We start from the raw sequence: 27,884 nt of genomic DNA, 5'->3' as shown, positions 1-27,884 counted from the left end.
AACCTTCAGTATCACCCAGGCACCCTCAGCATCTCCCGGGAACCCCCGCGCACCACTTGGTAGCCTCTTGGAAGCTCTCGGCAACCCTGGACAATCCGCGATACCCCCCCGCCCCGTTAACCCCCGGTCACCCGCCGTTACCCCTTGGGGACATCCCCGGCACCTCTGGGGCACCCATCGGTATCCCCCTGGAAACCCCCGGTAGACCCAAACAACCCTCAGGCACTGCCCGGTACCTGTCAAGCAACCCCCTGTCTCTTCATGCTACCCCCCGGTGCCCCCAGCCCCTCACCGCTGCTTCCCCCAGCCCCTCTGCACGGCCCCGTGGGCACGCCCGGGCATCCTGGTATCTCTGAGTACCTTCCTGTTACCACCGTGTGTCCCTCCAGGTGCCCCCATGAACCCCGGAACCCTTGACCTCCCCCCACCACTCCCTGCAGTAACCCCCCCCCCCCCCCCCCCGATCTCCTCCTGCTAATCCCGGTGCCTCCTCCCCCTCTGCTGCCTATGGCTGCACAGGACCCCCGGGCCTGCACTGGGACCCCCGGGGGGGACCATGTCTGCACTCCAACCCTGCTGGAGTAGGGGGGGGTCCTGTGGCCCCCGAGGGACAGTGCCCTGGGGGGTTCCTGGGCTCCTTTATCCCCCCCAGCCTGGAGCAGCATCTCATGCGCTGGGCCCCCATATAAGGCTCCCTCCGCCGGCGCTGGCAGCACTGGAAAGCCAGCACTGCTTTCCTGGCAGGATGAAGCCAAGGTCACTGACGCCACAGGGAAGGTCCCCAGCTGGCACCCGGGGGAGCAGCCAGTGCAGCTGCAGCCATGTCATGCTGTACCTTCACCCTCCTCTTCCTCCTCCTGGTGGGACCATCCCAATGGGGCCAGGGGCACTGTACAGCCACCCCGGAGCCCCGGGGCAGAGCCATGTTCCTCCATAGTCCTGCAGCCTCACTCTCCATCCCGTGGGACACGCTGACCTTCCCGGAGCACAGACACGGCCTCCAGCGGCAGAAGAGAGACTGGGTCATTCCCCCCATCAACTGCCCTGAGAACGACCTGGGGCCCTTCCCCAAGAAGCTGGTGCAGGTACATGGCCCTTAGGGGACAGAGTGTGGGAATGAGAGGCCCTGGAGCACCAGGACCCCTCTTACCCCTCTTTTCATGCCTCATCACCAGATCAAATCCAACAAGGACAAGGAAACCAAGGTTTTCTACAGCATCACAGGACAAGGAGTGGACACTATCCCTGTGGGCATCTTCATCATCGAACAGGAGACAGGGTGGCTGGAGGTGACGAAGCCTCTGGACCGGGAGGAGAAGGATAAATACACAGTGAGTGAGTGGGACCTGCAGCAGGGGGGGACAGTCCTGAGGGCTGCACACAGGCTGACTGTGTTCTTACAGCTCTATGCCCATGCTGTGTCAGCCAACGGGCAGCCTGTGGAGGACCCCATGGAGATCATCATCACCATCACTGACCGAAACGACAACCCACCCATCTTCTCCCAGGCAGCTTTCCATGGCTCTGTGCCAGAGGGAGCTGAGCCAGGTGGGACCACCATCATTGCCTGAGAGGCAGTGCTGGGGGGATGTGGGGACAGCTCACCAATAACCACCTACTCCAGGCACGCCAGTGCTGTGGGTGCTGGCCACTGATGCAGACGATGCTGTGAGCTCCAACAATGGAGTCGTGGTCTATTCCATCCTGAGCCAGGCACCGGAGCAGCCCCAGCCCCGCATGTTCACCATAGACAGAAGCTCCGGGCTGATCTCTGTGGCCGTGCCAGGGCTAGTGGCAGAGGTGAGTCCCGGGCTCGGCCCCCACCCAGTGCCCACTCCCAGTTCAGGTGTGACGAAGCCTCTCACTGCAGGTGGTCCGTGAATATACCCTGGAGATCCAGGCAGCCGATATGGGGGGACACGGGCTGCAAGCCACCACCACCGCCCGCATCACAGTGCAGGTGAGATATTGAGCCCCCCCGCTGCCCACCCAGCCCAGACGGGGAGGGTGAGGCTGTGGTGAAGCCGGTGCTGGCTCTCAGCAGCCCCACACACCCGGCTGCCGCACCGCCAACGCGCTCCAGGTGCTTTCCATAGTGGGAGGTGAGGCTGGGATGGCAGCTCCACGGCGGCTTCTCCTGGCCCGGCACCCCATCTTCCCGCCGGGCTCTGGGCCACCAGCCCCAGGGCTGCAGCACTGCTGGAGAGTGGGTGCCAGTGGGGCTCCTGGGCACAGCTCCCAGTGGGAAGCTGCCTGTGCTGGCTCAGCCCAGCCAGGGAGGAGCACCCAGTTCTGCGGGAGCCTTGTGCCAGGATAGCGGCATCCAGCCACACCAGCTCTGTGGGGAGAGGCTGTGGCGCCAGGAAGGGCGGCCAGGGCCAGGGATGGTGTTTTGCGCAGTGTCACCGGCCACAGGCCCCTGGCTGAGCGGGACCGAGGACAGCCAGGTAAGCTCGCTGGGGTGCCTCTCCATGTCAGCCGGTGCTGGTGTCGGGCTGGCAGCAGGAGCTGGTCCGGTTCCAGGGAGGCTGCCTGACCGTGCCAGCTGCTGGGATGCAGCCCTGAGTTGTGGTCCCACTCCAGCCTGGGAGCTCCAGCAGAGGAAGGGGCCCAGCTGCCCCAACTGCTCTGACCTTGACCCCAGACAGCTCCAGAGAGCTGTCTGGGGGTCAATGTCCTCCCGCACGTGACACTGTGGGCAGGGATGGGGCTGCTGGGACGGGGCTACTTCCTTGTTGGGTCCAGGCTGGCTGCTGCCGCCATGCTTTGGCCCACCAGGACAGCCAGGTGAGCAGGAAGCACGGTGCTGCTGCAGGCACAGAGCCCTGCATCCCAGCAGGAACCAGCCAGCACCCACACTATGGTGGTTGTGGTGCCTGGGGCTGAGCCCTGTGGTATGGGAAGGAGGTGGGGGCCCATATCCCAGCTGTGGGGCACAGCACGCTGTGGGGGCTGGGCTATGGCACAGCCAAAGGGGAGGCACACGGTGCTGCCAGGACAGGTCCCAGGCCCCCTTTCCCCTCCGCTGCAGGCTGACAGCATGTCTGATGCGGGGAACGGCTCCCTGACCACCCACGTGCTGAACACAGTCACAGGGCTGCCGGCAGCTGGCCTTGTCATCCGCCTGGACCAGCTGGTGGAGCCAGGGCCGCAGTGGAGGGAGCTGGCACAAAGGTAGGAGAGCTGGTGACACTGGAATGGGACAGGAATGGTGCTGCCGGTCCCCATGAGCTTGTTTGAAGGCTCCTGGCACAACCGGCTGCCCAGCCTTCGCCTGGGGGCTGCCAGCAGCTGGGCCAGTGCTCAGGGGTATGATCAGGGCAGGTTCTGGGGATACAGCAGGGCTGGCTCGGTCTGGTTTCAGGTACACGGACACGGATGGGCGCTGCCGGCCCCTCCTGGCAGCGGGACAGGCCAAGGCCGGCACCTACAAGCTGCGCTTTGAGACAGCACCGTATTGGCAGGGGCTGGGGCACACCAGCTTCTACCCCTATGTGGAGGTACGGAGTGTGGGGAGCCTGGGGCAGGCCTGGGGCCACGGTCGGGCTTGGGGGGACTGTAACCCCCTGGGCCCGGCTCTGGGAGGGGGATCCCCACCACTGCCTCCTTGCTCTCCCTCAGGTCATCTTCACCATTACTGATCCAGCACAGAAGCTTCATGTCCCACTGCTGATCAGCCCCTACTCCTACACAACGTACCGGGGCAGTTAGGGGGGCACAGCCTCCCCTCAGGGATGCAGGAACGATGCCACTAATGCCATTAAAGGCTCCAAACACCACCATTTGTCTCAAAAAATCACCTTCTGGTTGGGGAGTGAAGGAGGGAGCCCCAGGGGCAGCCCGGTGTGGTTGGTGGGATGCCCAGAGCCCTCCAGCTGCATCATGGTCCCCCTGGAGAGGAGAGGGTCCCAAAGATGTTCACTGGGGTCTGTTTAATGGCACAGAGCAGGAACAGGGCACAGCCCCACTTCCAGTGTGCCAGTGGGACCCTCAGTGCTGGCCAGTGTCAGGTGGGCACCGAAACAAGTCCGGCGGGGCCCTGCCCCAGCTCCTGCCCTGGCAGGGGGAAGGCCAGTGGCTGGAAGCCCAGGTTGTCCAGGGGGATGCCGAAGGCCGTCAGCTTCGCCTCAAAGGTCTGCAGCATGTCATTGTGTGCCTGTAAGAGGAGGGTCCCCGTCAGCCCTCCACACCCCAGGGCAGGGGCTTCCTGTACCCCCTGGTCCTATTTCCATCCCCCATACCACAGACATGGAATCACAGAGTCGTTTGGGTTGGAAAAGGCCTCTAAGTCCAACCATTCCCCCGGCACTACCAAGGCCACCACTAACCCACAAGTCCAAGTGCCACATCCACACAGCTTTTAAATCCCTCCAGGATTCCTTCCCAACCTCACCTTGCAGACTCGGGCCAGCTGGAGCTGCAGGTCCTGGATGGTGTCATTCTTGGAGTGGAGCACATCCTGTGGAAGGAGATAGGGTGTGAGGCCATGCTGTCCAGCCCCGGGGACATGGTGGCCATGCTGCAGGCAGGAGCAGTGTGGCACAGCACACGGAGGAGCTGCAGCGCCAGCAGAGCATCCAGCAGCACAGCCTGGCAGGTGGCCACCACCCTGCCCCCTCCAACTGGCACTGCCAGGGACAGCCAGCTCCAGGCAGGGACAGGGACCTTCTGGATCAACACCACAGCCATCCCGGTCTGCTCTGCAGCACCTGTTACGGCAGCACCACCCTGCCACCACGGCACCGAGGGAATTACAGGGAGCCAGGCTCCCCAAGGCAGCTGAGCAGAGGAATTCGGGGACCCCAGCAGCTGCGGGAGAGCCCGACGCCATGACGCCATCCCAGGAATGTGTTTTCCTTCCACCTGCTGGGAGGTGACACATCTGCTGCCCGTCCCATGGCCATGCTACCCATTCCCAGGGCACTCCAGAGCTTTCCTGCCACCCCTCACAGTGGTGACCTGCATGGGGACAAGCGGGAGGGCACCGAGGCAGTGGAGCTGTCATTCCATGTCTGTGCCCGACCCACAGCCAGCGCTGCTCCCCAGCTCTGGCTGCGGCAGGCTGCAGGAATGTGGGTCTCTGGGCTCTTTGCAGATGTATTTTTAGCATGGCAGATGCCGCAGAGCCCCGGGATCCTGTCTGCACTGTCCCTTGTGGCCAGATGAGGTTCACTGGGTGCAACCCCTGTGCCCAGAGCCCTCGGGAGCCACCAGACCCACCAGCAGTCAGCTGTGTGGCAGCATGGGGTGTTGGCAGTGCCGCAGGGCCTGGGGCTATGCTCCTCCAAACAGGCCCCATCTAGGGACAGATCAGTGCCAAACTCTGACACCCACACACTCCACTCCAGAGGCAGAGCCGAATGCCCCGCGGCACTGCACGTGGCCCTGGGAGTGCCAGTATGGAGTGACATGGCAGCTGCAGCCACACAGGAAAGGGACTGGCACATTCTGGGGGCTGTGGGCACTCCACAGCAGGCTCTGCCCCCCAAAACCTGCCCTCGCCAGTCCCCAGTACCTTCAGCTTGTGTGAGACCAAGGACAGGGCGCTGGGGTCGAGGTTGGAGACTGCAACGACCTCGCTGAGCTCCACCTCCTTCTGCTCCAGGAGGCTGAGGAGTCCCTGCAGTTTCCGCTCCAGGAGCAGGTTCTTAAACCCCGTCTTCTGCTGCACCTCATTAATGGCTTTGGTGAACTTCTGGTAGAGCTCATCTCGCTCTGCCTGGACCTGCTCCAGGAGATGGCACAGCATGGTGTCACACCACCCTCAGGAACTCAGGGGGCACAGAGGGGCCTGCAGGAGCCTGACTGGGGTCTGCTTAATGGTGTGGAGCACAAACGAGGCAGCAAACTGGTCTGGCAGCTCAGCCCAGCCATTCCCCACAGCACCTGCAGCCCACAGGGAAGACAGGTGCTGCAGCACAGCTTCCTCCCTCCATGGTGCAGCACCTGTGCTTCTCCTTCCTCCTCCTCCTCCCCTCAAGGCAAGGGACACCACAACAGGCTCCCTTTGGCACTAATTCAGACTCCAGCAAGGGCCCCCCGGCAAAGGGGGGGTCTCTCCTCTCCTCCCCACAGCTGGCAGCAATCCCTGGCTCACAGCTAGTTAATAAGTGTCCTAATTGGGACACAGCCTCTCCTCCAAAGTCTATTTCTGAACGCTCTGAATCTGGCGCTGTCTTAATGATGGATTGTTAACGAGGCCTCGGATCAATGTTCATATTCCTGGGGATTTCTACGAATTGCAAATGAGCTCTCTCCTGCCTCAACAGATTTATCTGGGTTAGTGGGGGGGAGAACTCACTCTGCAGGGCTCATCCCAAGCCACCACGCCCGACCAGCAGGGGAGCAACCCTGGAACGCCGGCAAGAGAGGCCAGTGGCAATCCCTCTCAGCTCTGCCCCACGCAGCCCCCGGTAGCCCGGGGGGCCCACTGGAGCGTGCACGATTGCTTAGCAAAGTACAAGGCCAGGCCTGTCTGCTGACCGTGGGAGAGGCTGGAGCTGGGAGCAGCTTTGTTGGGAGCAGCGGTTATCGCCCAGCTCGGGATTAGCTTTGGAAAGCCCTCGGCTAAGCACAGGCTCTGCTAAGCCCCCACGCCCTGTCCTCTGTAGAGGGTTTGGAGAGGGAAAGGGACGTCCAGCCCTGCCTGCAGCTCTCACCTTACTGAACCGCTGCTCCAGCACCTCGTGTTCCCACTGAAGGTCCTTCAGTTCCTTCTGGGTGACTTTCAGACGGGCTTTGGAGTTCTGTGAGCAGGAAGGGAGCATTAAGAAGCACGTGATTGTCTGGGAACTGTTGGGGATGTGTTCTAGGAAGGGAGGAGAGTGAGCAGCAGAGAAAACCAGGCCAACCCCACACCAACCTCTCTGCAGCAAGGGCTACTCTGATCTCTCTCTGGATCCCCATCTGAGATCCCACAAACACGCAGCTAAGAGGAATGGGATTCACTTTGCCCAGCAATCCCAGCACACTGAGTGGCAGAGGCCACTGCTTTCCCTCCAGGAACGAGCCCAGGAAAGGATTGGGCTGGCCACGCACCATCAGGATCTCCTTGTCCTTATCATAGCGAGCCAACTTCTTCTGCAGCTCAGCCACCTGCTCCTGGGCCTGTTGCAGTGGCTCCGTCAGCTCCTTGTTCTGCAGCAGCACATCTGTCTTCTCCTTTTCCAAGACAATCTCCTTCTTTCTCATCTCCTCCACCTGCTCCTGTTCTTAGGAACACGAGTACTGGCTCCTGAGAGCTGCCCAGCCCCTCAGAGACCCACCCCCACCCTCAGGACACCCTCCCTGCTCATGTGACAATGTTCAGCCCACCAGCAGCAACCACATCAACACCTGGGAACTGTCAAATCCAGGTGACACCCCGGCAGAAGTGGTCCCTGGGTGGAGGGGTGGCACAGGGATAGGCAGTACCTTCAGGAGGCTGATGAGTGACATGTTTTTGGCAGTGATATCATTGTAGTAGTTCTTGATGTCACCGAAAGCCCCCTCGTGTTTCCCCATCAACTCGCTGATCTGCTGGTTCTTCCTCTCCTCCAGCTCATGGATCTCTGTCTTCCTCCGCAGGTCCATCTCCTCCCGCAGCGCCTGCATCTTCCTGTTGTACTTGGCATCCATCTCTGGGGGGCACAGGGGGGCTGGGTGAGGGGGGGCCTCCTGCAGACCCCATGCCCCAGCTCCTGTGCCACCACATCGGCATCGAGACCCTTGTGGGGCCCGGGGAGGGCTGAGCCCAGGAATGACATCCTTGGAAAGAGGGCATGGAAAAGCCCCAAGTGAGCCTGTCACAACCTGAAATGTCCCCTGAGGAGGACACTGGAGTGAGGACACAACAAAGGCTCCTCCAGCCATCCCACCCCACAGGAGAAGGGCTGGCACTGCCACAGCACAGGGAACCAGGGAGGGGAAATGGCCAGAGCTGGGGGAAAACTGGTTGGAACTGGGGAAGAAAAGTGACCAAAATGGGGAGGGGAGAAAAAACAGCCAGAACTGGAGGGCAAACTGGACAGATTTGGGGAGGAAACTGGACAGAAGTGACTGGGAAAAACAGCTGGAACTTGAGGGAAAACTGGCCAGAACTGAGGGGAAAAAACAGAACTAGGACAGAAAAAATTGCCAGAATTGGAGGGAACCCCCAGTCCACATGCGCTCGAGGTGCTGCTCAGGAGCCCAGAGCAACTCTCCCCATCCTGCTCCTGCAGGTTCTGCCTCTCCTCTGACCTTTGGCCTGTGCCTCGAAGTCGCTACGCAGCCGGGCCATCTCCTCCTCGTGTTTCTGTAAGGGAGAAGCTCCATCTTAGAGGAGAGAACCAAATCGTGAGTCAGCCCATCCCCAGGGATTCCCTCCTGCTCCCTGGGAAAGGATTCTGATCCCAATGTTGGTGCAAACAGTGGCTTGGAGGTTCTCCAGCTGCTCTCACAGCTCCCCGCTGCAGGAGAGGGGTCATCCAGGAATCCCTCCTCCCCATTCCTGGACCAGAAACCCCACCCCATGGAGCGAGCCAGGGAGGCAGGATCCTGCCCCTGCTCCCACCCTGTGGCTGAGGTGCCTCACAGGTGGCTCCAGCCTGGTCAGGGACGTACCAGGCAGAGGTTTGTCACTGCTGCTTCATTGGCCAACTCCTGCTCTTTCAATTTGATGTTCAAGGAGCGCTTTTCTTTCCACAGCTCCTGCTCCTGGTCCCAGTGATCCTTCTGGGCCCGCTTCAGGGACAGGATTCCCTCTGCCTTCAGCTCTGTCAGGGTCTCCTGCTGCTCATGCAACAGGTGCTTCACCTTCTGCTTGTACACCTAAGGACAGGTCAGAGACTGGGTGAAGGGTTCAGCAGGAGACACCTGAAGCTGGGATGCTGGCAAGACATTCCCAGCTCCTCCTCCTCTTCCCCTTCTTCTCCTCCTCAGAGCTGCTCAAGGCTCACATGGAGCCCTTCTCCCCCACCTTGATCTCCACTTGGTGCCGCTCCTCTGCCTCCTCCATCTCCCGGTCCCGGCTCCGCAGCTCCGCTTTCTTCTCCTCCAGCTCCCGGCGAGTGATGTCCCAGCAGCTCTGAATCCTGTTACACTCCAGCTGGAAAGAATTCCGCTCCTGCCGCTCCCGGTCCAGCTCCTCCCGGACACGCTGGACGTGCTGCAGCAGCTGCACAGCCGAGAGGAAGAAATAGGTAAGGCAGAGGGGAGGCCTCGGATACGTGCCTCTGGAGACTCCATGTCCCAAACCAGGCAGGACATGGTGGTTGTCATTGGGATAGAGCAGGGGAGGTCCCTGACTGAACCCAATAGCCTCTGGAAAAGGAATCACAAAACCTCATCCCACTTCCAGCAGCCTGCAACAGGGTTCTGGCTCGCAGTATCCAGTAACACCATTCTCAGGTGTCTAAATACTCCTGGATCATGGAATTGTTTGAGTTGGAAAAGCCTCTAAGATTAAGTCCAACCATTCCCCCAGCACTGCCAAGGCCACCACTAAACCATGTACCCAAGTGCCACATCTACATGACTCTTAAATCCTCCCAGGGATGGGGACTCCACCACAGCACTGGGCAGCTGTGCCAGGTCTGGACAGCCCTTTCCATGAAGAATTTTTCCCAATATTCAACCTAAACCTGCCCTGGTGCAACTTGAGTCTGTCTCTTTTGGTCCTGTCCCTTGTTCCCCGGGAGCAGAGCGTGACTCCCACCTGGCTCCACTCTCCTGTCAGGGAGTTGCAGACAGCAAGAAGGTCCCCCCCGACCCTCCTTTTCTCCAGGCTGAGCCCGCCTCAGCCGCTCCTGGTGCTCCAGACCCTTCACCACCTCCGTTCCCTTTCCTGGACATGCTCCAGCCCCTCTTTCTTGCCGTGAGTGGCCCAGAACTGACCCCAGGACTGGATGTGCCTCAGCAGTGCTCAGCACACAGGGCAGGAGAGCGGAGGGTGGGATGAGGTGGCTGCTCTTTCCAGGAACAGCAAGAACGCCCCTCCCCAGCCCAGACAGGCATCAGGCAGTGACACAAACCCCGGCTGCTCATCTCTGTCACCCTCTGCCACCTGTTGTCCCCAGAGTCAGGCCAGGCGCCACATAGGGGTTCCAATAGCTGTTCTTGGTGGCCTGGGGAATCTCTCACCTGCTCCTTGCTCATGTCCTCCAGGTCCAAGGCATCCACCACTGCCGGACCTTTCCCTTTAGTCGATCCTTTCTTTTTGGGTGCCTGAGAAGCCAAACGCAGGAGGTGACTGGGTGAGAGGGAAGCCGTGCTGCTCAGGTCCACCGTGCCAGCCCCGGAGCATCCCTGCTCTCACGGCAGGAACGGTGCCAGAGCAGTGACACGGAGCCAGAGGCCCTGCAAGGAGGCTGGAAGCCTCCGGGACCACCCAGGACCTCCGTGGTTCATGTGACACCGCTGCCGGCTCAGGTCCACAAAACACCTGTACCCAAAGTAATAGCTCAGAAGCGTCACCGCAGCGCTGGGAACGGCGCCGAGGGGCTCTGTACCCTCCCCGGGAGCGGAGCGGGCCGGGGCCCCCAGCCCTCGGGGCTCGGGCCAAGTCCGACCGGGGCAGGCCGGGCCCCGCCGGGCCCCACTGCTCCCCCCTGTCCACACCCCCGGCTCCAGGGGACCCTTCAGCAGCCGCCCTGTTTTTTTCCCCCGGGCCCGGGCCCGGGCCCGCTCTCACCATGGCGGCGGCCGCTGGCGCCGCGGTCTCCCGGCAACGGTCAGGCAGATGTCGCGAGAGGAAAGTGAAATCTCGCGAGAGTTGCGTGGCGGACGGACACGCCCCCTAGCAACGCCACGCTCCGCCCTAGCAACGGGGGCAGGGCCGGCGGGGGATCCGGGGCGGGATCGAGGGGACACCGGGGGCACCGGGGAGAATCGGGGGAGTTCGGGGGAATCAGGGGGACCGGGCGGATCGGGGGGGTCCCGCTGTGCCCGGCACAGTCCCGTCCACCCCTGCCCCCACCTCCGCGCCCCGGGCTGCCCCTGCAGCTGGAGTCCCCCGGCTCCGCTCCCGCACCCTGGGGATTCCCGCGGCACACCTGGTCCCCTGTGCCCCCCCGCTCTCCCCGGTCCCCCCCGCGCCCTCCCCTGTCCCCCTCCTGCCTCCCGCCCATCCCGGTGTCACCGCCCATCCCGGTGTCACCGCCCCGGTGTCCCCGCCCCCGCCGCGGCGGACAGGACCGTGCGGGCTGCGGGCTGGCACCGGGCCCGCCCCGCCCAGCACCGGCACCGGCTCCGGACCCGGCCCATGGCGGCTCCGGCAGCGGCCGCCACCGCAGGTGAGCGCGGGGGCCCGGGGAGGCGGCACGGACCGGAGCGCCCATCACCGTGGAACCGGGCCGGGCCCCGCGGGGCGTGCAGAGGGAGCACAAGGAGATGTAGGGCGGGAGTGCAAGAGAGAGAGTGCAAGGGGAGGGGGTGCCGGGGGGGGCATTGGGGGGGCATAGGGGAGCATGGGGCCGTGCTGAGGGTGCCCGGTTGCAGGGGTGGGGGGCTGTGGGGTGGGGGAGCCTGGGCGGGACACGGGGGGTCTGTGCATGGAGAATCTGGGATGGGGGGGGGAACAGAGGGGTACTCAGAATACAAGGTGCTGTCCAGGGGGTCTGAGGGAGCACTGGACTGCCCTGGGGACATGAGGGGCACTAGGATGCTCACAGGATATAGGGGTGCAGTGGGGTGCCCGTGGGTGCCGTGGGGTACCCAGGAGGTGTGGTAGAGTGTCCAGAAGGTCAGACGGAGTAGTGGGGTGCACTGGGGACCTGGGGTTGCAATGGGGTGCCCAGGTAATGTGAGGGGACAGTGGGATGCCAGGGGTGTAGAAGAGCAGTGGGGAGCCCGGAGGGTGTGGGGGTGCAGTGGGGTGCTCACAGGACTTGAGGGTGCAGTAGGGTGCTTACAGGACATGGGGTAGCAGTGGGGTACCCAGGGGACATGGGCAGCAGTGGGGTGCCCAGCAGACACCCTCCACAGCTGTGCTAGTGTCTGTGTGCAGAGGTGCTCAGGGACAGGGAGGTAGCCATGCCAGTGGAGCTGGGGGGGTCCCCGGTGTTCGAGGGGGGGCTGCACCTGGTGACAGAGGCGGTGCCAGGGCTCCCCTGCACCCCTGTCCCTCCCGCCTGTGCCTGTGCCCCGCACATGGCTGTGCCGTGGCTGCCGGCGTGGGGCAGCCCCGGCTGTGGCACCGGGAGCACTGGGGGCACCAGGCCTTGGGGGGACAGTGCCACCGGGACAGGCCGCAGGTTCTGTGGGGTGCCCGGTGCCATGGGGTGCTAGTGCCGGTGGCTGCCCGGCTCTGCGGTTGCCGTGAGTCAGCACACGGTGTGCGAGAGAGATCCTTGATCCATCCTCGCTCCCGCCAGGCAGCCGGTGAGCCCAGGCCGGAGCGGGTGGTGTGGCCGGTGGCACGGCCGGTGGCGCAGCGGGACCATGCAGGCAGAGGCCAGAGGGGAATTCCGCGGCCGGGACCAGCGCCCTGGTGGGTGGAGGCATAGTGGGGATCAGGGGATCTGTGCTCCTTACCGTGACACCGAGGCTGGGCACTGTGTGGGCTAGGGTGGTAGGAGCGTGCAGCCCCCATGTCCCCCCTGGGAGCGGTCTTCCCAGCCCTGGGGTGGGGTGGGGACCCAGTTTCCCAGCTGGAGAGAAGGTGCCAGCAGCACGGGGTGCGCAGTCCCACCCTGGGGGTCAGGATGTGGCAGAGCTCGTGTTGGAGCAGGGTCTGTTGTTCTGCCGGTCTCCCACAGCTCCATGTGCCAGGAGCAGGAACCCAACACCCCATAACGTCCCTTTTCCTGTTGGGCTGGGGGGCTCTGTCCCTGCCCCGCTGTCAGAATCCTGGGAGACAATGCCCGTCCCTGTGCCGTGTCACCCTGCACCATGGCCGGTGGTAGCATGGCCCAGTGGTGGCACATGGTGCCAGGGAGCCAGCACTTACTTCGGGGGGAAACAGGGGACAGGGTGGTGTGTCCCCTGGTGCTGCCCTGGGCACACAGGCTCCTCCTGACTTCAGTGCCCACTGAGCCCCAAGGCACTACTGTGCCACCACCTTGTGCCACAACTACGGGCTGTGCTACCACTGTGTGCCATGACCCTGTGCCATGACCATGTGCCACGGCTGCCTTGACCCTGTGCCATGACCATGTGCCACTGGCTCTTCCCGGTGACAATCCCAGCACAATCCGCCCTTGTCCGGGCCCCGGCACAGGCTGCGCTTTGTCTCGCCGACACAAAGGGGCTGCGCGGGGAGGGGGCGTGGGGCGGGGAGTGGGGGCTGCCAGCTGCCGGCATGAGAATCCTGGGCAGCTCTGCCTGTCCCCCGGCCCTCCCGGGGGTCCCACTCCCCCTGGCCCCTCAGCTGGGCACCCCATGGGGGCCCCCGAGGGAGCTGCGGTCACCAACGTGGCAGGTGCTGGTGTGGCAGAGCTCGGCAAGGAGCCGCTGGCCCTGGAGCGCCCAGCGGGGACCCCCACCCACGGGCCAGCCCAGGAGACCCCTCAAGTCCCCCCAGAAGAGCAGGGTGGCATCCCTATCCCCAGCGCTGGCCTGCTGCAGGTCACTGAGCGTCGACGTGAGTGTGGCCCTGTGTGGGATCCCTGCTTGTCCCCAGAGACAATGCTGTCCCTGACACCCCCTGCCAGCCCCTGGAGTCCCTGCCTGTCCCTGGGGTCTCTGCCTGCCCCTGGTTCCCTGCCTGTCCACAGCACTCTCTGCCTGCTCCCGGGATCTCCTACCTGTCTCTGGCATCCTTTGCCAGCCCCTGGGCTCTCCTGCGTGCCCCTCAGGTCCCCTGCCAGTCCCTGGGGTCCCTGCCTGTCCCTGTGGTCTCTGCCAGCCCCTGGGGTCCCTTCCTGTCCCTGGGGTCCCCTGCCAGCCCCCAGCCAGTTGTGGCTCCCACCAAGCTCCTCACCCCCCCAGCTCCCTGGGCCCCCAAACACCAGACCCCCGACCCCTTCATCCCTCGCCCACCCCGTGGGCAATAGTGGTGGGTCTCCAGCTCCCCCCCCCGGTGCCCGCAGAGCCCCTGAGCAGCGTGTCCTCGCTGGAGGTGCACTTCGACCTGCTGGACCTGACAGAGCTGACGGACATGTCGGACCAGGAGCTAGCCGAGGTCTTCGCCGACTCCGACGAGGAGAACGCAGCCGGAGAGACTCCCGGCGGTGAGCGGGGGGCCCGGGGGCGCCGGTCCCACTCTGTCCGCCCGTGCCGGCCCGTTCCTGACCGCCCGCCCACCCCGTCCGTCCCGCAGGGCTGCAGCCGCCGCCGGTGCCGCGGGCCGGGTACCTGCGCTCGCCCTCCTGGACCCGCGCGCGGGAGCAGGGCCGCGACAAGAAGCACCTGAGTGACCCCGAGCTGCCGTCGGGACCCCCGGGACCCCCGGACGCCTTCCTGCCCGCCGAGCGCCCGCGGGAGCCGTAGGGACAGGACCTGCTGGAGGACACCGGGACACGCCGGTGCTGCCCCCGTCGGTACCGATGGAGCCCGTCCCCGGGCGCAGGACTCCCGTTAGCCCGCCCGGAGGGCAGAGACGGCCACAGCCCCGCGGGGGGAGGCACTGGGGACGCCCACAGCCGGTCACCCGCGGCCTCGTGGGGGGAACCCGTTCGGCCCCGCCGGGCCCCGGGGGCGGCACGGCTCCGGTTGCCGGGAGCGGCGGGTGGGGCAGGACGGGACGGGTCGAACGGCCCAGCCCGGCCTGACGGAGCGCGGCCGGTGCCGGCCCGGTTCTGATGTAGCAGCGCTGTGATCCGGTAAAACCGACCGACCGACACACCGCTGGCCTCTGCCCGTCTGCGCCGTGGTCGGGGGGCAAACGGGAGGGGTTGGGGTCACGGGACACCCCGGGAGCATCGCGGGGGGAGGGGGGGTCGGCTAGTGCCGAGACAGCGCGGTCGCAGCCCCTTCCGGTGAGCGAGAGACTGGCGGTGACCGCGGCACATCCCCGATAACGCCACACAACGCAACTCCACCCCACCGGGCGGCGCTGGACCGGGGACCGGCCCGGTGCGGGGTCGGTCCCGGTGTTCGCTCCGCCCCGCGGGAGCTTCAGCCTCTCCGCTGCCCCCCGCCGCCGGCCCGAAGCAGAAACACGAATGCTGAGTTGCGCAAAGAGGCTCGTTAATGCTATAGGAAACACCGGGAGGGAAGGAGGAGACACCGGCCCCGCGCCGCGCCCGGTCCCCCCTACCCCGCAACTTCCTTGGGGTTCGGCCCCGTTAACGGTGATGCTGGGGGGAGATCGGATCCCAGTAGTGTGTGTGTGTGGGCTCTGTCCGGTCCCGGGGCTAGCCCTCCTGGCAGCACCCAGTGCCCCGCGATAACGGAGCACCGATCCCTGCCTGCACCCCATCCCTGCCCGCACCCCGGTTCCACACAGGGACGGCAGGAGCCGCTGTGGCGCCTTAACCGGATCCCAGTTAACCAGATCCCGGCTCCTCCGGCAGGGGTCCCCATTTTCCCAGGAACAGCTGGGGTCCAGCTGTGCCCCCGGCAGCACTGCCGTTCCCAGGCAGAGGGTCCCAGAGCCAGGGCCACCCCAGTACCCAAACCGGCATGGAGCTGATTGTGTCTGTCCCAGGGTCCTGTAGTGGGTGGGGAACAGCTGTGGGGCTGAGCCCCTCCATGAAGTCAAACCCTCCTCAGGGCTCTCCCTCCGTGCCAGAGTCTTGGAACAGGGATTGCTTCCGCAGGCTCAGCCGGGCACACCGGGGACAGGTGGTGGAATTGTCATAGTAGCAGTCCCTGGAGGGGAGGGGACAGTGCCACGTCACCCCCATGCCACCCCCGTGTGCCCCCATCCCACCCTGGTGTGTTGGTACCTGTGGAACACGGCAGAGCAGTCGGCACAGACCGAGGTGTGGCTGTCGAAGGGGAAGAGCACGTCACCCTCCCGGCACAGCTCACACACGAATCCCTTGGCCTGGCAGCGCTGAGGGAGCAGGAGACAATGGTGACCCCACCAGTCACCCACCAGCCCCATGGGGGTCTCCTGGCTCTGCCCCATGGCATGGGCTTACCTCGCAGTCCAGCTTGATGTGCTTGGCAAAGAGTGTGTGGATCTCGGTGAGGGAGCAGCCCAGGCGCCCGGCCTCGATGTCAATCAGGTCCTGCAGCGAGTACATCTCATCATTCTCCACAAAGTGCTGCCGGTCCTGCAGCTGCGGAGGACAGGTCACTGTGACTATCACCGTTGTGTGACTGTCACCGATGCACCTGGTCCTGGCCCCCTGTGGCCCCCCAGCACTCCTGGGCCTGACCTGCAGCAGCAGCCGCGCCTCCATCGCCTCCTTGCAGGTGATGAAGTAGGGCTTCATCAGCAGGATGTCCTGGCGCAGCTTCTGTGGGGCACGAGGCAGGATGGGGTGGGATGGGAATGGGATGAAAATGGGGACAGAAATGGGGATGGGTGCGGACAGGGATGGGACAAGGACAGGAAAAGGGTGGCAGCAGGAGCAGGATGGGGATGGGGTGAGGATGAGATGGGGATGGTGTGGGAATGGGACACGATGGGAATGGGGATTGGGATGGGAGTGGGATGGGAATAGGTACAGGAATGGGGACAAGAATGGGAACAGGAATGAGGACAGGGATGGGACAGGAATAGGACCGAGACAGGGAAAAGGGCAGTGGCAGGAGCAGGATGAGGACGGGGACAGGGTTGGGAATGGGATGGGGATGGGATGGAGATAGGAGCATGACAAGACCAAACTGGGTCAAGTTCATCCCTGTAGCAGTCTGGGCATCCTCTGCCCCAAACCCCCCACCTCACCTTGCTTTCCCTCTGTGGGACTCAGCGGGAGCCACCAGGGTCCCCCCACCTCCTGCTCACCCCACGCTTCCTCCACAGTTTCACCCCTAGCCCCGTGGGGTGTCCCCTGCCCCTTGGGGTGTCCCCTTGGATCCAGCACTCACCCGAATCTCTACCAGCTCCTCCACGTAGTTGAACAGCAGTGGGTTGATCTCCCGCAGCTTCAGCACCGGCCGTGACACCATCAGTGCCAGGTACCTCATACTGCACCGTGACACCTGCCACCACCACCGGGGCACCGTCACCCCCGGCACCCACCAGCCCTGCCACCACCACTCCAGGGACCCCTGGCAGGGACCCATTGCAGGGACACAGCCCTGAGGACATGGCCCAACCCAAGTGATCTCTACCCAGGGACCCCCATAGTCAGGACATGTCCCCATGACATGGCCTCCCAAGTGACCTCTACCAAGGGACATGGCCCCCAGGGACCCCCATGATAAGGCACACAGCCCCCCAAGTCACCTCTACCCATGGATGCAGCTCCCAGGGACCCCCACGACCAGGGACGTGGCCCCCCAAGTAACCACTACCCAGAGCCATGGCCCCATGACCCCCTGGGGTGCCCCCACCCTCTGCCAGGGACACCTTGCGGGGCTCGAAGTCCCAGTTGTGGATGGCACGGGCGGGCACCACAGCCAGGTCGTTCCAGTGGCAGCTGGAGCAGTAGTAGAGGCCGGTGTAGTCGCACTGTCGAGCCTCGCTGGGCACCCCCCCTGCGGTGGCACGGGGCTGGCACAGGGCTGGCACCAGGACCACCCTGCTCCCTGTTTGTCCCACACCATGTGTGCCCCTGGGACACTCACCAGCACCCAGGGACATGGTGGGGCCACAATGTCACCTTCTCCAGCTCCCTATGGCTCCCAGCCCCACATAGCCCTCGGAGCCCCCACTTTCAGCTCTCCCCAGCCTCACACACCTCCCACCCCACAGCACCTCGGCCCCAGGCAGCCCTGGCCCCCCCTTCCCCGCAGCTCCACAGAGACCCCAAGGGAGCCCAGCCCCACACAACTCCCAGCTCCCCCCAGCCCCACAGAGCCCCTAGCTACCCCCAGCCAACCCCCTGAGTCCCTAGTTCCCCTCAACCCCTCCAGCCCCCTCAGCTCAACCCCCCAGTCCCACAGAGCCTCCAGCTCCCCCCAGGCCCACAGAGCCCCCAGCTCAGTCCAGCCCCCCCAGTTCTCTCCAACCCCACACACTCCCCAGCCCCAAGAGCCCCCAGCTCCCCCTAGCCCCATCCAGCCCCCAGCCCCTCTGGTGGTGTGGGGGCTCACGGAGAGAGATGGGGGCACGGCACTCGGCACAGCGGTAGTCCTGGCTGTCCAGCCCGCTCTCGGGGCAAATGCTGAGCTGGTACTCGGCGCGGTGGCTCACCTGGGCCCGCACGCATGGCCGGCTCACCAGCGGCAGGCACTTGCTGTGGCACCGGTAGTAGCAGCCTGGGGGGCATGGGAGGATGTCAGTGTAGGGATAAGGGGGACAGGGACACAGAGGGGGTGTCCCAAACCCACCTGTGCAGGTGTACCAGGTCTGGATGAGCCCCCAGATGATGGTGCTGCACTTGTCACACATCTGCTTGACGCTCTTGCTCTTCTCCTTGTAGAAGCGATGTTCCAGGACCACACGGATGTTGGGCTCGTCCTCGCCGGGGTCCTGCAGGGTGGAAAGGGGGAGGCAGAGAATCACATAACTGTGGAATGGTTTGGGTTGGAAGGGATCTCAAAGCCCATTCAGTCCCCCCCTGCCATGGGCAAGGACACCTTCCCCTAGACCAGGTTGCTCCAAGCCCCATTCAATCTGGCCTGGAGCACTTCCAGGGATAGGGGGATCAGCATGGGTCCCCAGCAATGGAGGCCCCCCCAGGCCTAGTCCCAGTCCCACCTTCAGCTCCTGCAGCTTGAGGCGGAGATGGATGAGCCGGACCACGGCATCCTTCTGCCTCTCCGAGTGCTCGGGCAGTGCCAGGATCACCCGCTTGCACTCCTCAATGGCCCGGCGCAGCTGTGGCACGTCCGATGCCAGGATCAGCCCCTGTAGCCACCACCAGAGGAGGCGGAGGGTGAGCTGAGCTCCCCAAACCCTCCCCATCCCCACAGTGCCCACCCCACTCACCACAGGGCGGGAGAAGTGGTCCTCGGCCAGCCCCAGGTCCAGGGCGCCCTCAGGGTCCCCTGGGGTGGGATCCGGCTGCTGGGCTGCGAAGTGGGGTACCATGGGGGGGCTGAGCACACCCCGGAATAGGGGGATACCATGGTGGGGCTGGGCCCCGCTACCCACCCCAGTGAGTCAGCACCCACCTGGGACAGGGGATTCTCCTTCAGGGCGCTCTGGCTGCTCGGGGGTCTTGTTGAAGGGGTTGAGGTGGGCCTGGCGGAAGCGGGCCAGCCGCTCGTCCGACGCCATTGTTACCGTCCTGCTGGGGGACAGTGTCAGGGTGACACTGGCACCAGCCCCCCACCTCAGCCACACCCCACCAGCACCGGCACCAACACTGTCACTGACACCCCGGCACTGACACCCCAACACCATCACCCTCTCACAGGCACTTGCACCCTAACACCAGCACCCACACCCTGGCACCATCACAATCACCCCATCACAGGCACCGATACTGCCTCAACGGCCCCAACGCTGTCACCAACATCCTGTCACTAGCACTGGCATCCCAGCACCAGCACTGACATCGTCACCAACACCATGTCACCGGCACTGATACCCTGGCACTGGCACCGACACATCGTCACGGGCACCGACGCCCCTCACCGGCACCAACACACTGTCACCAGCACCGTCACTGATACCCCAGCACCGACATCTCCTCACCGGCACTGACACCCACCGATAGCCCGGCACTGGCACCGACAACGGCACCGACACCCTGTCACCAGCACTGACACCCCAGGACCGTCACCGACACCCCGCTTCTGGCATCAACACCCCGTCCCCGCGGACAGACCCGTTCCTCCGCTTCCCACGCCCGTGCCCCCGCCCTGCCCCGCCGCCACCGCCCGCCTCGGCCGACGGTCACTCCGTATCCGCACCGTCCCCGGCCCCCCGCTGTCCCCGCGCTGTCCCCGCGCTGTCCCCGCGCTGTCCCCCCCCCGACCCCGCGCCCCGCGGAGCCCCCGCGCACCCCCGCCCGCCCGCCAGGGGGCAGCGCCCCTTCCCCGCTCACCGCGCGCGCAGCCGCGCCTGCCCGCGCGCTCCGCCCCGATAGGATCGCCCCGCCCCGCCGTGGCCACGCCCACAGAGCTCCCCGCCCACCTATGGCCCCGCCCTGCCGCGCTGCTGCCCCCTGCCGGCCGGCGGACCAAGCGGCACCGCGCCCGTCCGGGCGGGGCCGCGCCGGACCCGCTCTGTGCCCGCCCCTACAGCCCCCACTCCCACGGCGACACCCGCGCTGTGCCCAGCCCCACAGTGACACCTACACTGTCCCCAGCCCCACACTCCCCAGCCCCGCTGTTCCCATCCCTACAGCGACATCTGCACTATCCCTTTTAGATCTCCCTGAAACCTCCAGCCCCATTGTACCCATCCCTACAGCTTCCATCCCCCCAGCCCCCAGCCCCATCATCTCTTGTCCCTACAGCCTCCATTCACAGAGCCCTTTGTCCCTATAGCCCCCAGCCCCATCATCTGGTGGTCCTCAGAGCCAGGGGGCTCAGGTCTGGGGGTGCCTCAGATCTCTCACAACTGGGCACATGCTCCCTGTGGGAGCACCCTGGGGTCTGCACCCCCACCACAGCTTGGGGGACAAAGAACCAACTCTATCCTGGCACAGGGAGGCAGCTGCCACCCTCCACTCCCTCCCATCATGGAGAAAGGTGACAGTGGGAACAAAGGCACCATCCTCCTCGGTGGTACCTTCACCCCCAGATCTTGGGAGGTTGAACCTGTGGGGCAGGAAGGTGGGGGGCAGTGCACAACCCGGGGGTGCCCATGGGCTGACACAGGTGGACACAGGGGCATTGTCATGGCTTAGGTATGGGGGGTTCCCCAACCACCCCCCTCCTGTGGGAATGGCTGAGGGGACTGAGCAGTGGGGGTGTCCTCTGTCCCCCTTCCCAGGAGTACAGACAGGTAGTACCTGGACAGCAATAAATTTATTAAGTATTCAAAAAAAATAATAGACACGAACCAGTAAAAAACGAAAAGAGGGGGAGGTGGGACGGAGGGGTGGGGAGCCGAGCTGGCTCAGGGGGGCAGGGAGGCAGGACACACTGAGGGGACGGCAGGGGGGGCACCACCCGGGGGGTGCAGCAGCGCGAAGCCAGGGGGGCCGCGGGCAGCGTCGGGGGGTGGCATCAGGCATCACTTGGCACCCTGTGCCTCCGACTCCTCCTCGTCGTCCTCATACATCTCTCCCTCCTCCTCAGCTGTGGCATCCTGGTACTGCTGGTACTCAGACACCAGGTCATTCATGTTGCTCTCGGCCTCGGTGAACTCCATCTCGTCCATGCCCTCACCTGTGTACCAGTGTAGGAAGGCTTTGCGGCGGAACATGGCTGTGAACTGCTCTGAGATGCGCTTGAAGAGCTCCTGGATGGCTGTGCTGTTCCCGATGAAGGTGGAGGACATCTTCAGCCCCCGCGGTGGGATGTCGCACACAGCCACCTTGACATTGTTGGGGATCCACTCTACAAAGTAGGAGCTGTTCTTGCTCTGGATGGCCAGCATCTGCTCGTCCACCTCCTTCATGGACATGCGGCCACGGAAGACAGTGGCCACGGTGAGGTAGCGGCCATGGCGGGGGTCGCAGGCAGCCATCATGTTCTTGGCATCGAACATCTGCTGGGTGAGCTCGGGCACGGTGAGGGCACGGTACTGCTGGCTGCCGCGTGCTGTCAGAGGGGCGAAGCCCGGCATGAAGAAGTGGAGACGCGGGAAGGGCACCATGTTGACAGCCAGCTTGCGGAGGTCAGCGTTGAGCTGGCCAGGGAAGCGCAGGGAGGTGGTGACACCGCTCATGGTAGCTGAAACGAGGTGGTTCAGGTCACCATAGGTGGGGGTGGCCAGTTTGAGGGTGCGGAAGCAGATGTCGTAGAGCGCCTCATTGTCGATGCAGTAGGTCTCATCCGTGTTCTCCACCAGCTGGTGGATGGAGAGCGTGGCATTGTAGGGCTCCACCACCGTGTCCGACACCTTGGGGGACGGCACCACGCTGAAGGTGTTCATGATGCGGTCGGGGTACTCCTCCCGCACCTTGCTGATGAGCAGGGTGCCCATGCCCGAGCCTGTGCCCCCACCCAGCGAGTGGGTCAGCTGGAAGCCCTGCAGGCAGTCGCAGTTCTCGCACTCCTTCCGCACCACATCCAGCACGGAGTCCACGAGCTCGGCCCCCTCCGTGTAGTGCCCCTTTGCCCAGTTGTTCCCGGCACCGCTCTGCCCTGGGAAAAGAGGCTCCGATTGCCATTGGCTCCCCACGCCCTCGCCAGAGGGCTCCGGGGAGGGGATCCGGGCTGGGACCGGGTGCTGCCGCCGGCAGCACTGGGAGATCTGACGCCGGGGTGGGGTGGGAAGTGGGAACCGCAGAGGTTTGGCAGTGTGCCGGAGGTGCCAGGCCCTGCGGCGTGGGAGGGGAGTGCCTGCTGAATGCCCCAGGGATGGCAACAGATCGGGCGGGGCAGGGGACTCAGGGGACTGGAGGGGACACGGGGGGCAGTGTCCTCCTCCCTCCTCAGGGACCTACCAAAGATGAAGTTGTCTGGGCGGAAGAGGTGGCCAAAGGCACCTGAGCGCACGCTGTCCATCGTCCCTGGCTCCAGGTCCACCAGGATGGCACGAGGCACATACTTGTGAGCTGAGAGAGACCCCGTGAAGGGACGGTACCTGCTGCCGCCCCACCCCAACCCCCAGGGGTGTCTCCCAGCACCCTGTGGGGTCCCATGGGGCTGGGCACACAGATTGTGTCCCCCCACAAATCACAGGGTCTCATGGAGTGGATGCATGTCTCAAGCCCCACCCAAAGCACAGGGTCACATGTCTGCCCCCCCCGGCCCCCAGCCCCCTGGGGTGGGAGCACATGTCATGTCATATCTCCCCCCACACAACAGGGTCCTACAAGATAGGTGCAAGTGTTGCCCTCCCTCCAAACCACAGGGTCTCATGGGGCTGTGTGCACATGTCATGGCCCCCCCCACACCACAGGGTCCCACAGGGATGTGTGCATATATTATGCTCCCCCCCAAATCACAAAGTTCTATGGGGCTGCATGCACATGTGCACCCTGCCTCCCCCAAACCACAGGGTCTGATGAGGTGGGTGTGCAGCAGGGTCTGACAGGGCTGGGGTAAAGGTGTTGTGTGTGTCCCCACCCCACAAATCACAGGGTCCAATGGGGTGGGTGTACATCTTGTTCCCCTCCCAAACCACAGGGTTCCATGGAACTGGGTGCACATGACTCCCCCCCTACAACCCTGCAAACCACAGGGTCTCACGGGGTGAGTGCCCTCCTAGACCTCCATGGGGTGGGTACCTCTATCTCCTCCCCCTCCCTGCCCCAACAGTCCCAGTTCCTGCTGCACTGGGGGGTCAGACTGGGGTGCCCCTCTGCAGCCCAGGGTGGGGGTCCCAGGCTGCCCTTCCAGGGAGGTGCTGGGGGGGGGTCGCTTACAAGAGGCCTCATTGTAGTAGACGCTGATGCGCTCGAGCTGCAGGTCCGAGTCCCCCACGTAGTTGCCACTGGGGTCGATGCCATGTTCATCGCTGATCACCTCCCAGAACTGGGAAGGACAGGGGGCTCAGCAGGGTGGGGTACACTGAGACACCCTCAAAACCCCGGGCAAGGCAGGGAGCAGCGGGATCCCCCCATCCCTGGCCAGGACTGGGCAGAGCAGTGGACACTGGGACGCCACAAACACCCAAATCCCTGAGCAGGGTGTGGGAGGGGCATTAGGATCCCCCAAACTCTGGTCAGGGCTCAGCGGGGCGGGGGACACTGGGATTCCCCAAGCCCTGGTCAGGGTGTGGCAGGGGCATTGAGACCCCCAAACCCTGGCCAAGGCAGAGCAGGAGGGGGTGCACCAGCACCATCCAAACCCCGGGAGGGGCTCAGCAGGGTGAGTGGCACCGGGAACCCCCAATCCCCAGTCAGGGCGGGGCAGAGGCACCGGGACCCCCCAAGCCCCGGGTGGGGCGCGGCTCCGGGAGGGCGCTGTCCGCGGTGCTGACGGACAAAGGCGGGGGGCGGGGGGCGCGGGAGGGGGCGGGGCGCTTTGTCCTCCCGGTGCGGCGGGAGCGGGGGGAGGGCAGGGAAGGGGAGGGCGAGCCGGTCTTTGTCCGCCGCCCGGCTCCGCCGCGGCGGGCGGGGCGGGGCGGCGCCGCCGTTACCTTGGCGCCGATCTGGTTGCCGCATTGCCCCGCCTGGATGTGGACGATCTCCCTCATGGTGCAGCCGGGCCGGAGCGGAGCGGGACGGGAGCGGGCAGGGGCCGGGAGCGGAGCGGCACCGGAGCAGAGCGGCACCGGGAGCGCGGGGGGCGGACCCGCCGCCGCCACCGCCTTTATAGGCGCCCGCCGCCGCACCGAGCCGGCCGCTGACGTCACCGCCGTCCGCAGCCAATCAGCGGCGGCCGCCGCAGCGCTGCAACAGCCCTGCGGCACCGGCACCGCCCGGGCCGCCCCGCCCGGCCACGCCCACGGCCACGCCCACGGCCACGCCACGCCGCGGCGGAGCGGGGAGCCCCGGCAGCCGCGGGGGGCACGGCCAGGGGGCACCCCCTGCACCCACCGGGAACGGGGACACCCCGGGACCCATGGGGGCATCCCGGGACCGCGCAGCATCGTCGGGAGCATCCTGGGGCGGCGGCGGCGGCAGCGGCGGCGGCGGGGCGGAGGGGACATGCACACGGGACACCCCCCAAACAGCGTCCCATAACGGGGAGATAGGGACAAGACACGGAGAGACCAACCCGGGTGGTCGGGTCGCCGGGAGCCCCCGCGGCATCGGGGACAGGGCCGGTGCCGGTGCCGGGGTGGGCGGTGGCGGGCGCGGCCCGAGAACAAAGACGACAGGGATGGGCCCTTTGTCCGGGGGCGGCCACGGCCGCCCCCCGCGTGGAAACCAGCCTCCCGCCGCCCTGCCGGTTCCTCCCGGTCCCAGCCGGTCCCCACTGGGAGCAACTGAGCCGGGAATAGGCAGGGAGGGGCCGTCCCCCTCGGGGCTGCCCGGGGCTGCCCGATGCCAGCCACAGCGTCACTGCAAAGAGCCTTTATTGGGAACCGCGAGCTGCGAGCCCGGACGGGGGCATCCCGCGGCTCATCCCATCCATTCACCAGTCCATCTATCCGTCCGTTTCGGGGCAGGGATGGCCGTGCCGGTACCGCGTCCCGCTGCCTACCAGGAGCACGTCACCACCTCCCGCAGCGTCCGTCGGAGCTCTTGGCTCCGGAAGGCATAGATGAGGGGATCAATCACCGAGTTACAGATGATGAGGATGAGAAAGAGGTTGAAGTAACTGAAGAAGCAGGTGCAGAAGGGGTTGGTGGGGCAGATGACAATAAGGATGAGGTGGAAGAAGAAGGGCCCCCAGCAGATGAAGAAGACCCCCAGGAGGATGGTGAGGGTGACAGCGCCCTTCAGGCTGCCACCGTGGTGGGCAGTGGGAGGCTTCTGCTGGCTGGAGATGCTGTGGAGGTGGTGGCGGGCCAGGGCAAACATGTGTATGTAGAGCACCAGCATGAGGATCAGCATGAAGAGGAAGAAGCTGATGAGGCAGAGGAGGATGGTGTTGCTGTGGTAGTAGGTGATGAGGACGGTGCTGGAGACGGTGCTGGCCAGCCAGATGCTGGCCATGGTCACCACAGCCCTCTGCAGCGTCATGATGCTGTGGTAGCGCAGGGCGTAGAAGATGGTGATGTAGCGGTCAACAGCGATGACCCCCAGGAAGGAGAGGGAGGACACAACAGAGCTGCAGATGAGCATGTCGATGACGTTGTCCATGTGGCGGACAATGCTGGGGCGCATCACCAGCACCCCGTGCTCCAGCAGCAGCATGAAGAGCATCTCCGCCAGGTTGCTGATGCTCACCAGCATGTCAGACACCGCCAGGCAGCAGATGAAGTAGTAGGTGGGTGAGTGCAGGTTTCTGTTCTTCAGGATGGCAGCCACTACCAGCAGGTTCTCCACCAGGCTCACCAGCCCAAGTGCCAGAAACAGCTCATTGGGAATGTCCAGCCCCTGGCACCAGCCGCTGCTGGCTCCGACTGTGGTGTTGCTCTGGTTGCCCTCGCTGGCGTTCCAGGGCTCGCGCAGCAGACGCAGGGGGGCCAGTGTCGACATGGCCCCTGCCTCAGCCCCGGGGCACCCTGTGGCACCCACACACCCCTCGAGCCCCTGTTGTGCCCCGCCAGTGCTCCTGTGGCGCCCGGCGGCAAGGCCGAGGGGACACAGAGGAACTGGGGATGGGAGGTGTGGGGTGTGCCGAGGGTGTCGCGTGCCCGCCGGGACCCCCCAGCGTGGCAGCCACTCTCTGTGCCAGCGCTGCCCCACGTCCTACGCCCGCCGGCCCAGGGTGCTGGGAAGAAAGGGCCCTTTCTCTACCCCATTTTAAAGCCGACTCTCGTGGCTCCTCCTCCCGAGGAGGGTGGGTATCTGCATGACGGTGGCACCCTGGCAGCGAGTGGGGCCACTGCCAAGGCCAGGGCTGCCAGACCTCCAGGATGGCCCTGGTGGACGTGACTGCTTGGGGTCACCATGTGCCCAGGAGTCATAAATGCCCTGGGAGGGTCCATGCATCCCTGGGGTCATGCACTGTGGGGGGTTGTGTGCCATAGAGGTCCTCTGTGCCCTGGGGGGACGAGGCACCTCGAGTCTCCATATGTCCTGGGGTCCTAGATATGCTGGAGGCACTCTGGGGGACTGTGTGACTTGAGGGGTCCCATGTGCCCTGCAGGCCTGTATGTCCTACAGGGGTTCATGTGCCCTGGGGGTCATCCATACACCCTGGGGTGTCCACACACCCTGGGGACCCCCATGAGACCCTGCCCACTGCAGGAACAAAGCTGCCCCACACATTGGAACTGGGAGGGGTCCCAGCCCCAGAGCCCCGGGGAAGGTGTTTCGCCATGGGGCAGGCATGGGATCTGATATGAATCGTCAAAGACATGATTAAATGGGACACTGCAGAGCCTGGTGCCACAGGGATCCCAGGCAGGCGGGGACACAGACCCCATCTGACCATCATGTGCCTTGGGTCCGTGTTGATGCCTGGAGCTGCTCAGCTGCCAAAGAGCCATTCACAGCTTCATGAAAGGCTGATCCCACGGTTATCCACTTCCGTTGGGAAGCCCTTCCCTCCGGCATGGATGAAAATGGTTCAGCTGGATACATTGGGAATGGGGTCCTGTGCTGCCACAGTGCCAAGCTACAGGGATTAGGACACCATGGGATTTGCATGTGCCAGTGGGGAACAGAGCTGCGATGGGCTGGCTTGAGATCTGGGGTTTGCACCCAGCCAACCTACCCTGGCTCCATCCCCTAGGGAGACAACACAGCAGAAACAAGGACTTAATCCACATATTCACCATTACTCGGCAAAAAAAAGGAAAAAGCTTTGTGGGAACAAAGATGAGTTAAGGTTTGAGTGTGGCTGACCTCAAACCTGGCTCTACAAGGTGAAGGTGGGGAAATAAAGGATGGAGAAACAAAGAGGGGGGATGATTTCTGCTACAAACACAATTAAAAAGCTGGAAAAGCTGATCAGTGCACAATTCTAGTGGCATAGGGCACTCCAAGACCTTTGGAAGGGTCAGTGTGGTGAGAGGGTGCAGAATGTTTTGTGGAGGGAAGGAAGCTGCAGGAAGCACAAAGGAGCTGGAGGAGAGGGCAAAGAAACCCCTCTGGGAATTAAGGACAATAGCCAGAAGAACGGGGAGGGGAATGGGATGGGAATTGTGTGTGGAAGAGGCCAGAAGGGGACTAAAGCTGCCATGGGGACAAGGGACAGCTGCTGCCGATTAGCTCGGACATGCTCAGATAGTCCTTGTCCCCTGTTGAGAGAGGAGAGAGGCCCAGGGAGGCAGCTCCCCTCCCTGGACAGGGCTCATCCCTGTGGATTCAATCCCCCTCCCTGGACAGGGCCATCCCAGGGATTCAGCCGCCCTCCCC

The 27,884-nt window shown here is 64.5% G+C and overlaps 6 protein-coding genes across 20 annotated transcripts; 2 read left to right on the top strand and 4 right to left on the bottom strand.

Moving 5' to 3' along the window:
* Positions 1-241: 241 nt before the first annotated feature.
* On the top strand, positions 242-3,779 carry LOC135422094 (5-hydroxyisourate hydrolase-like). 8 transcript variants are annotated; one of them, XM_064671097.1, is made up of 8 exons: positions 247-1,085; positions 1,176-1,331; positions 1,404-1,548; positions 1,625-1,800; positions 1,871-1,960; positions 3,032-3,174; positions 3,365-3,500; positions 3,622-3,779. In XM_064671097.1, exons 1-8 carry the CDS (start codon positions 822-824, stop codon positions 3,709-3,711), a joined length of 1,200 nt encoding a protein of 399 aa, XP_064527167.1. In that variant the 5' UTR covers positions 247-821; the 3' UTR covers positions 3,712-3,779. The 8 variants fall into 8 exon arrangements, 7 of the variants coding, with proteins under 7 accessions (XP_064527166.1, XP_064527164.1, XP_064527165.1 ...); XM_064671096.1 differs by having other exon boundaries at positions 242-1,085; positions 3,365-3,779; XM_064671095.1 differs by having other exon boundaries at positions 245-1,085; positions 1,176-1,548.
* A 134-nt stretch (positions 3,780-3,913) lies between these two features.
* On the bottom strand, positions 3,914-10,777 carry GAS8 (growth arrest specific 8). The gene is made up of 11 exons (XM_064671093.1): positions 10,652-10,777; positions 10,102-10,185; positions 8,939-9,136; positions 8,584-8,790; positions 8,221-8,275; positions 7,414-7,619; positions 7,039-7,206; positions 6,660-6,746; positions 5,516-5,725; positions 4,394-4,459; positions 3,914-4,156 (listed from the first exon to the last, which is right to left on the bottom strand). Exons 1-11 carry the CDS (start codon positions 10,652-10,654, stop codon positions 4,007-4,009), a joined length of 1,434 nt encoding a protein of 477 aa, XP_064527163.1. The 5' UTR covers positions 10,655-10,777; the 3' UTR covers positions 3,914-4,006.
* A 354-nt stretch (positions 10,778-11,131) lies between these two features.
* DBNDD1 (dysbindin domain containing 1) lies at positions 11,132-14,740 on the top strand. Of its 5 annotated transcripts, none has more exons than XM_064671110.1 (5): positions 11,132-11,252; positions 12,333-12,448; positions 13,394-13,540; positions 13,989-14,129; positions 14,219-14,740. In XM_064671110.1, exons 2-5 carry the CDS (start codon positions 12,400-12,402, stop codon positions 14,386-14,388), a joined length of 507 nt encoding a protein of 168 aa, XP_064527180.1. In that variant the 5' UTR covers positions 11,132-11,252; positions 12,333-12,399; the 3' UTR covers positions 14,389-14,740. The 5 variants fall into 5 exon arrangements, with proteins under 5 accessions (XP_064527180.1, XP_064527178.1, XP_064527181.1 ...); XM_064671108.1 differs by having other exon boundaries at positions 13,379-13,540; XM_064671109.1 differs by having other exon boundaries at positions 11,149-11,252; positions 12,337-12,448; positions 13,379-13,540.
* Positions 14,741-15,066: 326 nt separating this feature from the next.
* DEF8 (differentially expressed in FDCP 8 homolog) lies at positions 15,067-20,033 on the bottom strand. 4 transcript variants are annotated; one of them, XM_064671091.1, is made up of 12 exons: positions 19,953-20,033; positions 19,075-19,190; positions 18,890-18,972; positions 18,659-18,808; positions 18,289-18,430; positions 18,052-18,216; positions 17,366-17,493; positions 16,882-16,995; positions 16,227-16,307; positions 15,987-16,127; positions 15,789-15,898; positions 15,067-15,711 (listed from the first exon to the last, which is right to left on the bottom strand). In XM_064671091.1, the coding sequence occupies exons 2-12, from the start codon at positions 19,178-19,180 to the stop codon at positions 15,609-15,611; spliced, it is 1,323 nt and encodes a 440-aa protein (XP_064527161.1). In that variant the 5' UTR covers positions 19,181-19,190; positions 19,953-20,033; the 3' UTR covers positions 15,067-15,608. The 4 variants fall into 4 exon arrangements, with proteins under 4 accessions (XP_064527161.1, XP_064527162.1, XP_064527160.1 ...); XM_064671092.1 differs by having other exon boundaries at positions 19,075-19,193; positions 19,953-19,970; XM_064671090.1 differs by lacking the exon at positions 19,953-20,033 and having other exon boundaries at positions 18,659-18,778; positions 19,075-19,713.
* Positions 20,034-20,861: 828 nt separating this feature from the next.
* TUBB3 (tubulin beta 3 class III) lies at positions 20,862-24,318 on the bottom strand. Its single transcript, XM_064671083.1, has 4 exons — positions 24,107-24,318; positions 23,391-23,499; positions 22,467-22,577; positions 20,862-22,164 (listed from the first exon to the last, which is right to left on the bottom strand). Exons 1-4 carry the CDS (start codon positions 24,161-24,163, stop codon positions 21,089-21,091), a joined length of 1,353 nt encoding a protein of 450 aa, XP_064527153.1. The 5' UTR covers positions 24,164-24,318; the 3' UTR covers positions 20,862-21,088.
* A 592-nt stretch (positions 24,319-24,910) lies between these two features.
* MC1R (melanocortin 1 receptor) lies at positions 24,911-27,814 on the bottom strand. The gene has a single exon (XM_064671106.1). The coding sequence runs from the start codon at positions 26,055-26,057 to the stop codon at positions 25,113-25,115; it is 945 nt and encodes a 314-aa protein (XP_064527176.1). The 5' UTR covers positions 26,058-27,814; the 3' UTR covers positions 24,911-25,112.
* Between the last annotated feature and the right edge of the window lie 70 nt (positions 27,815-27,884).

Source organism: Pseudopipra pipra, chromosome 14 (assembly GCF_036250125.1).
Source record: "Pseudopipra pipra isolate bDixPip1 chromosome 14, bDixPip1.hap1, whole genome shotgun sequence".
NCBI classification, from domain to species: domain Eukaryota; kingdom Metazoa; phylum Chordata; class Aves; order Passeriformes; family Pipridae; genus Pseudopipra; species Pseudopipra pipra.
This window is presented reverse-complemented; position numbering and strand designations above follow the sequence as displayed.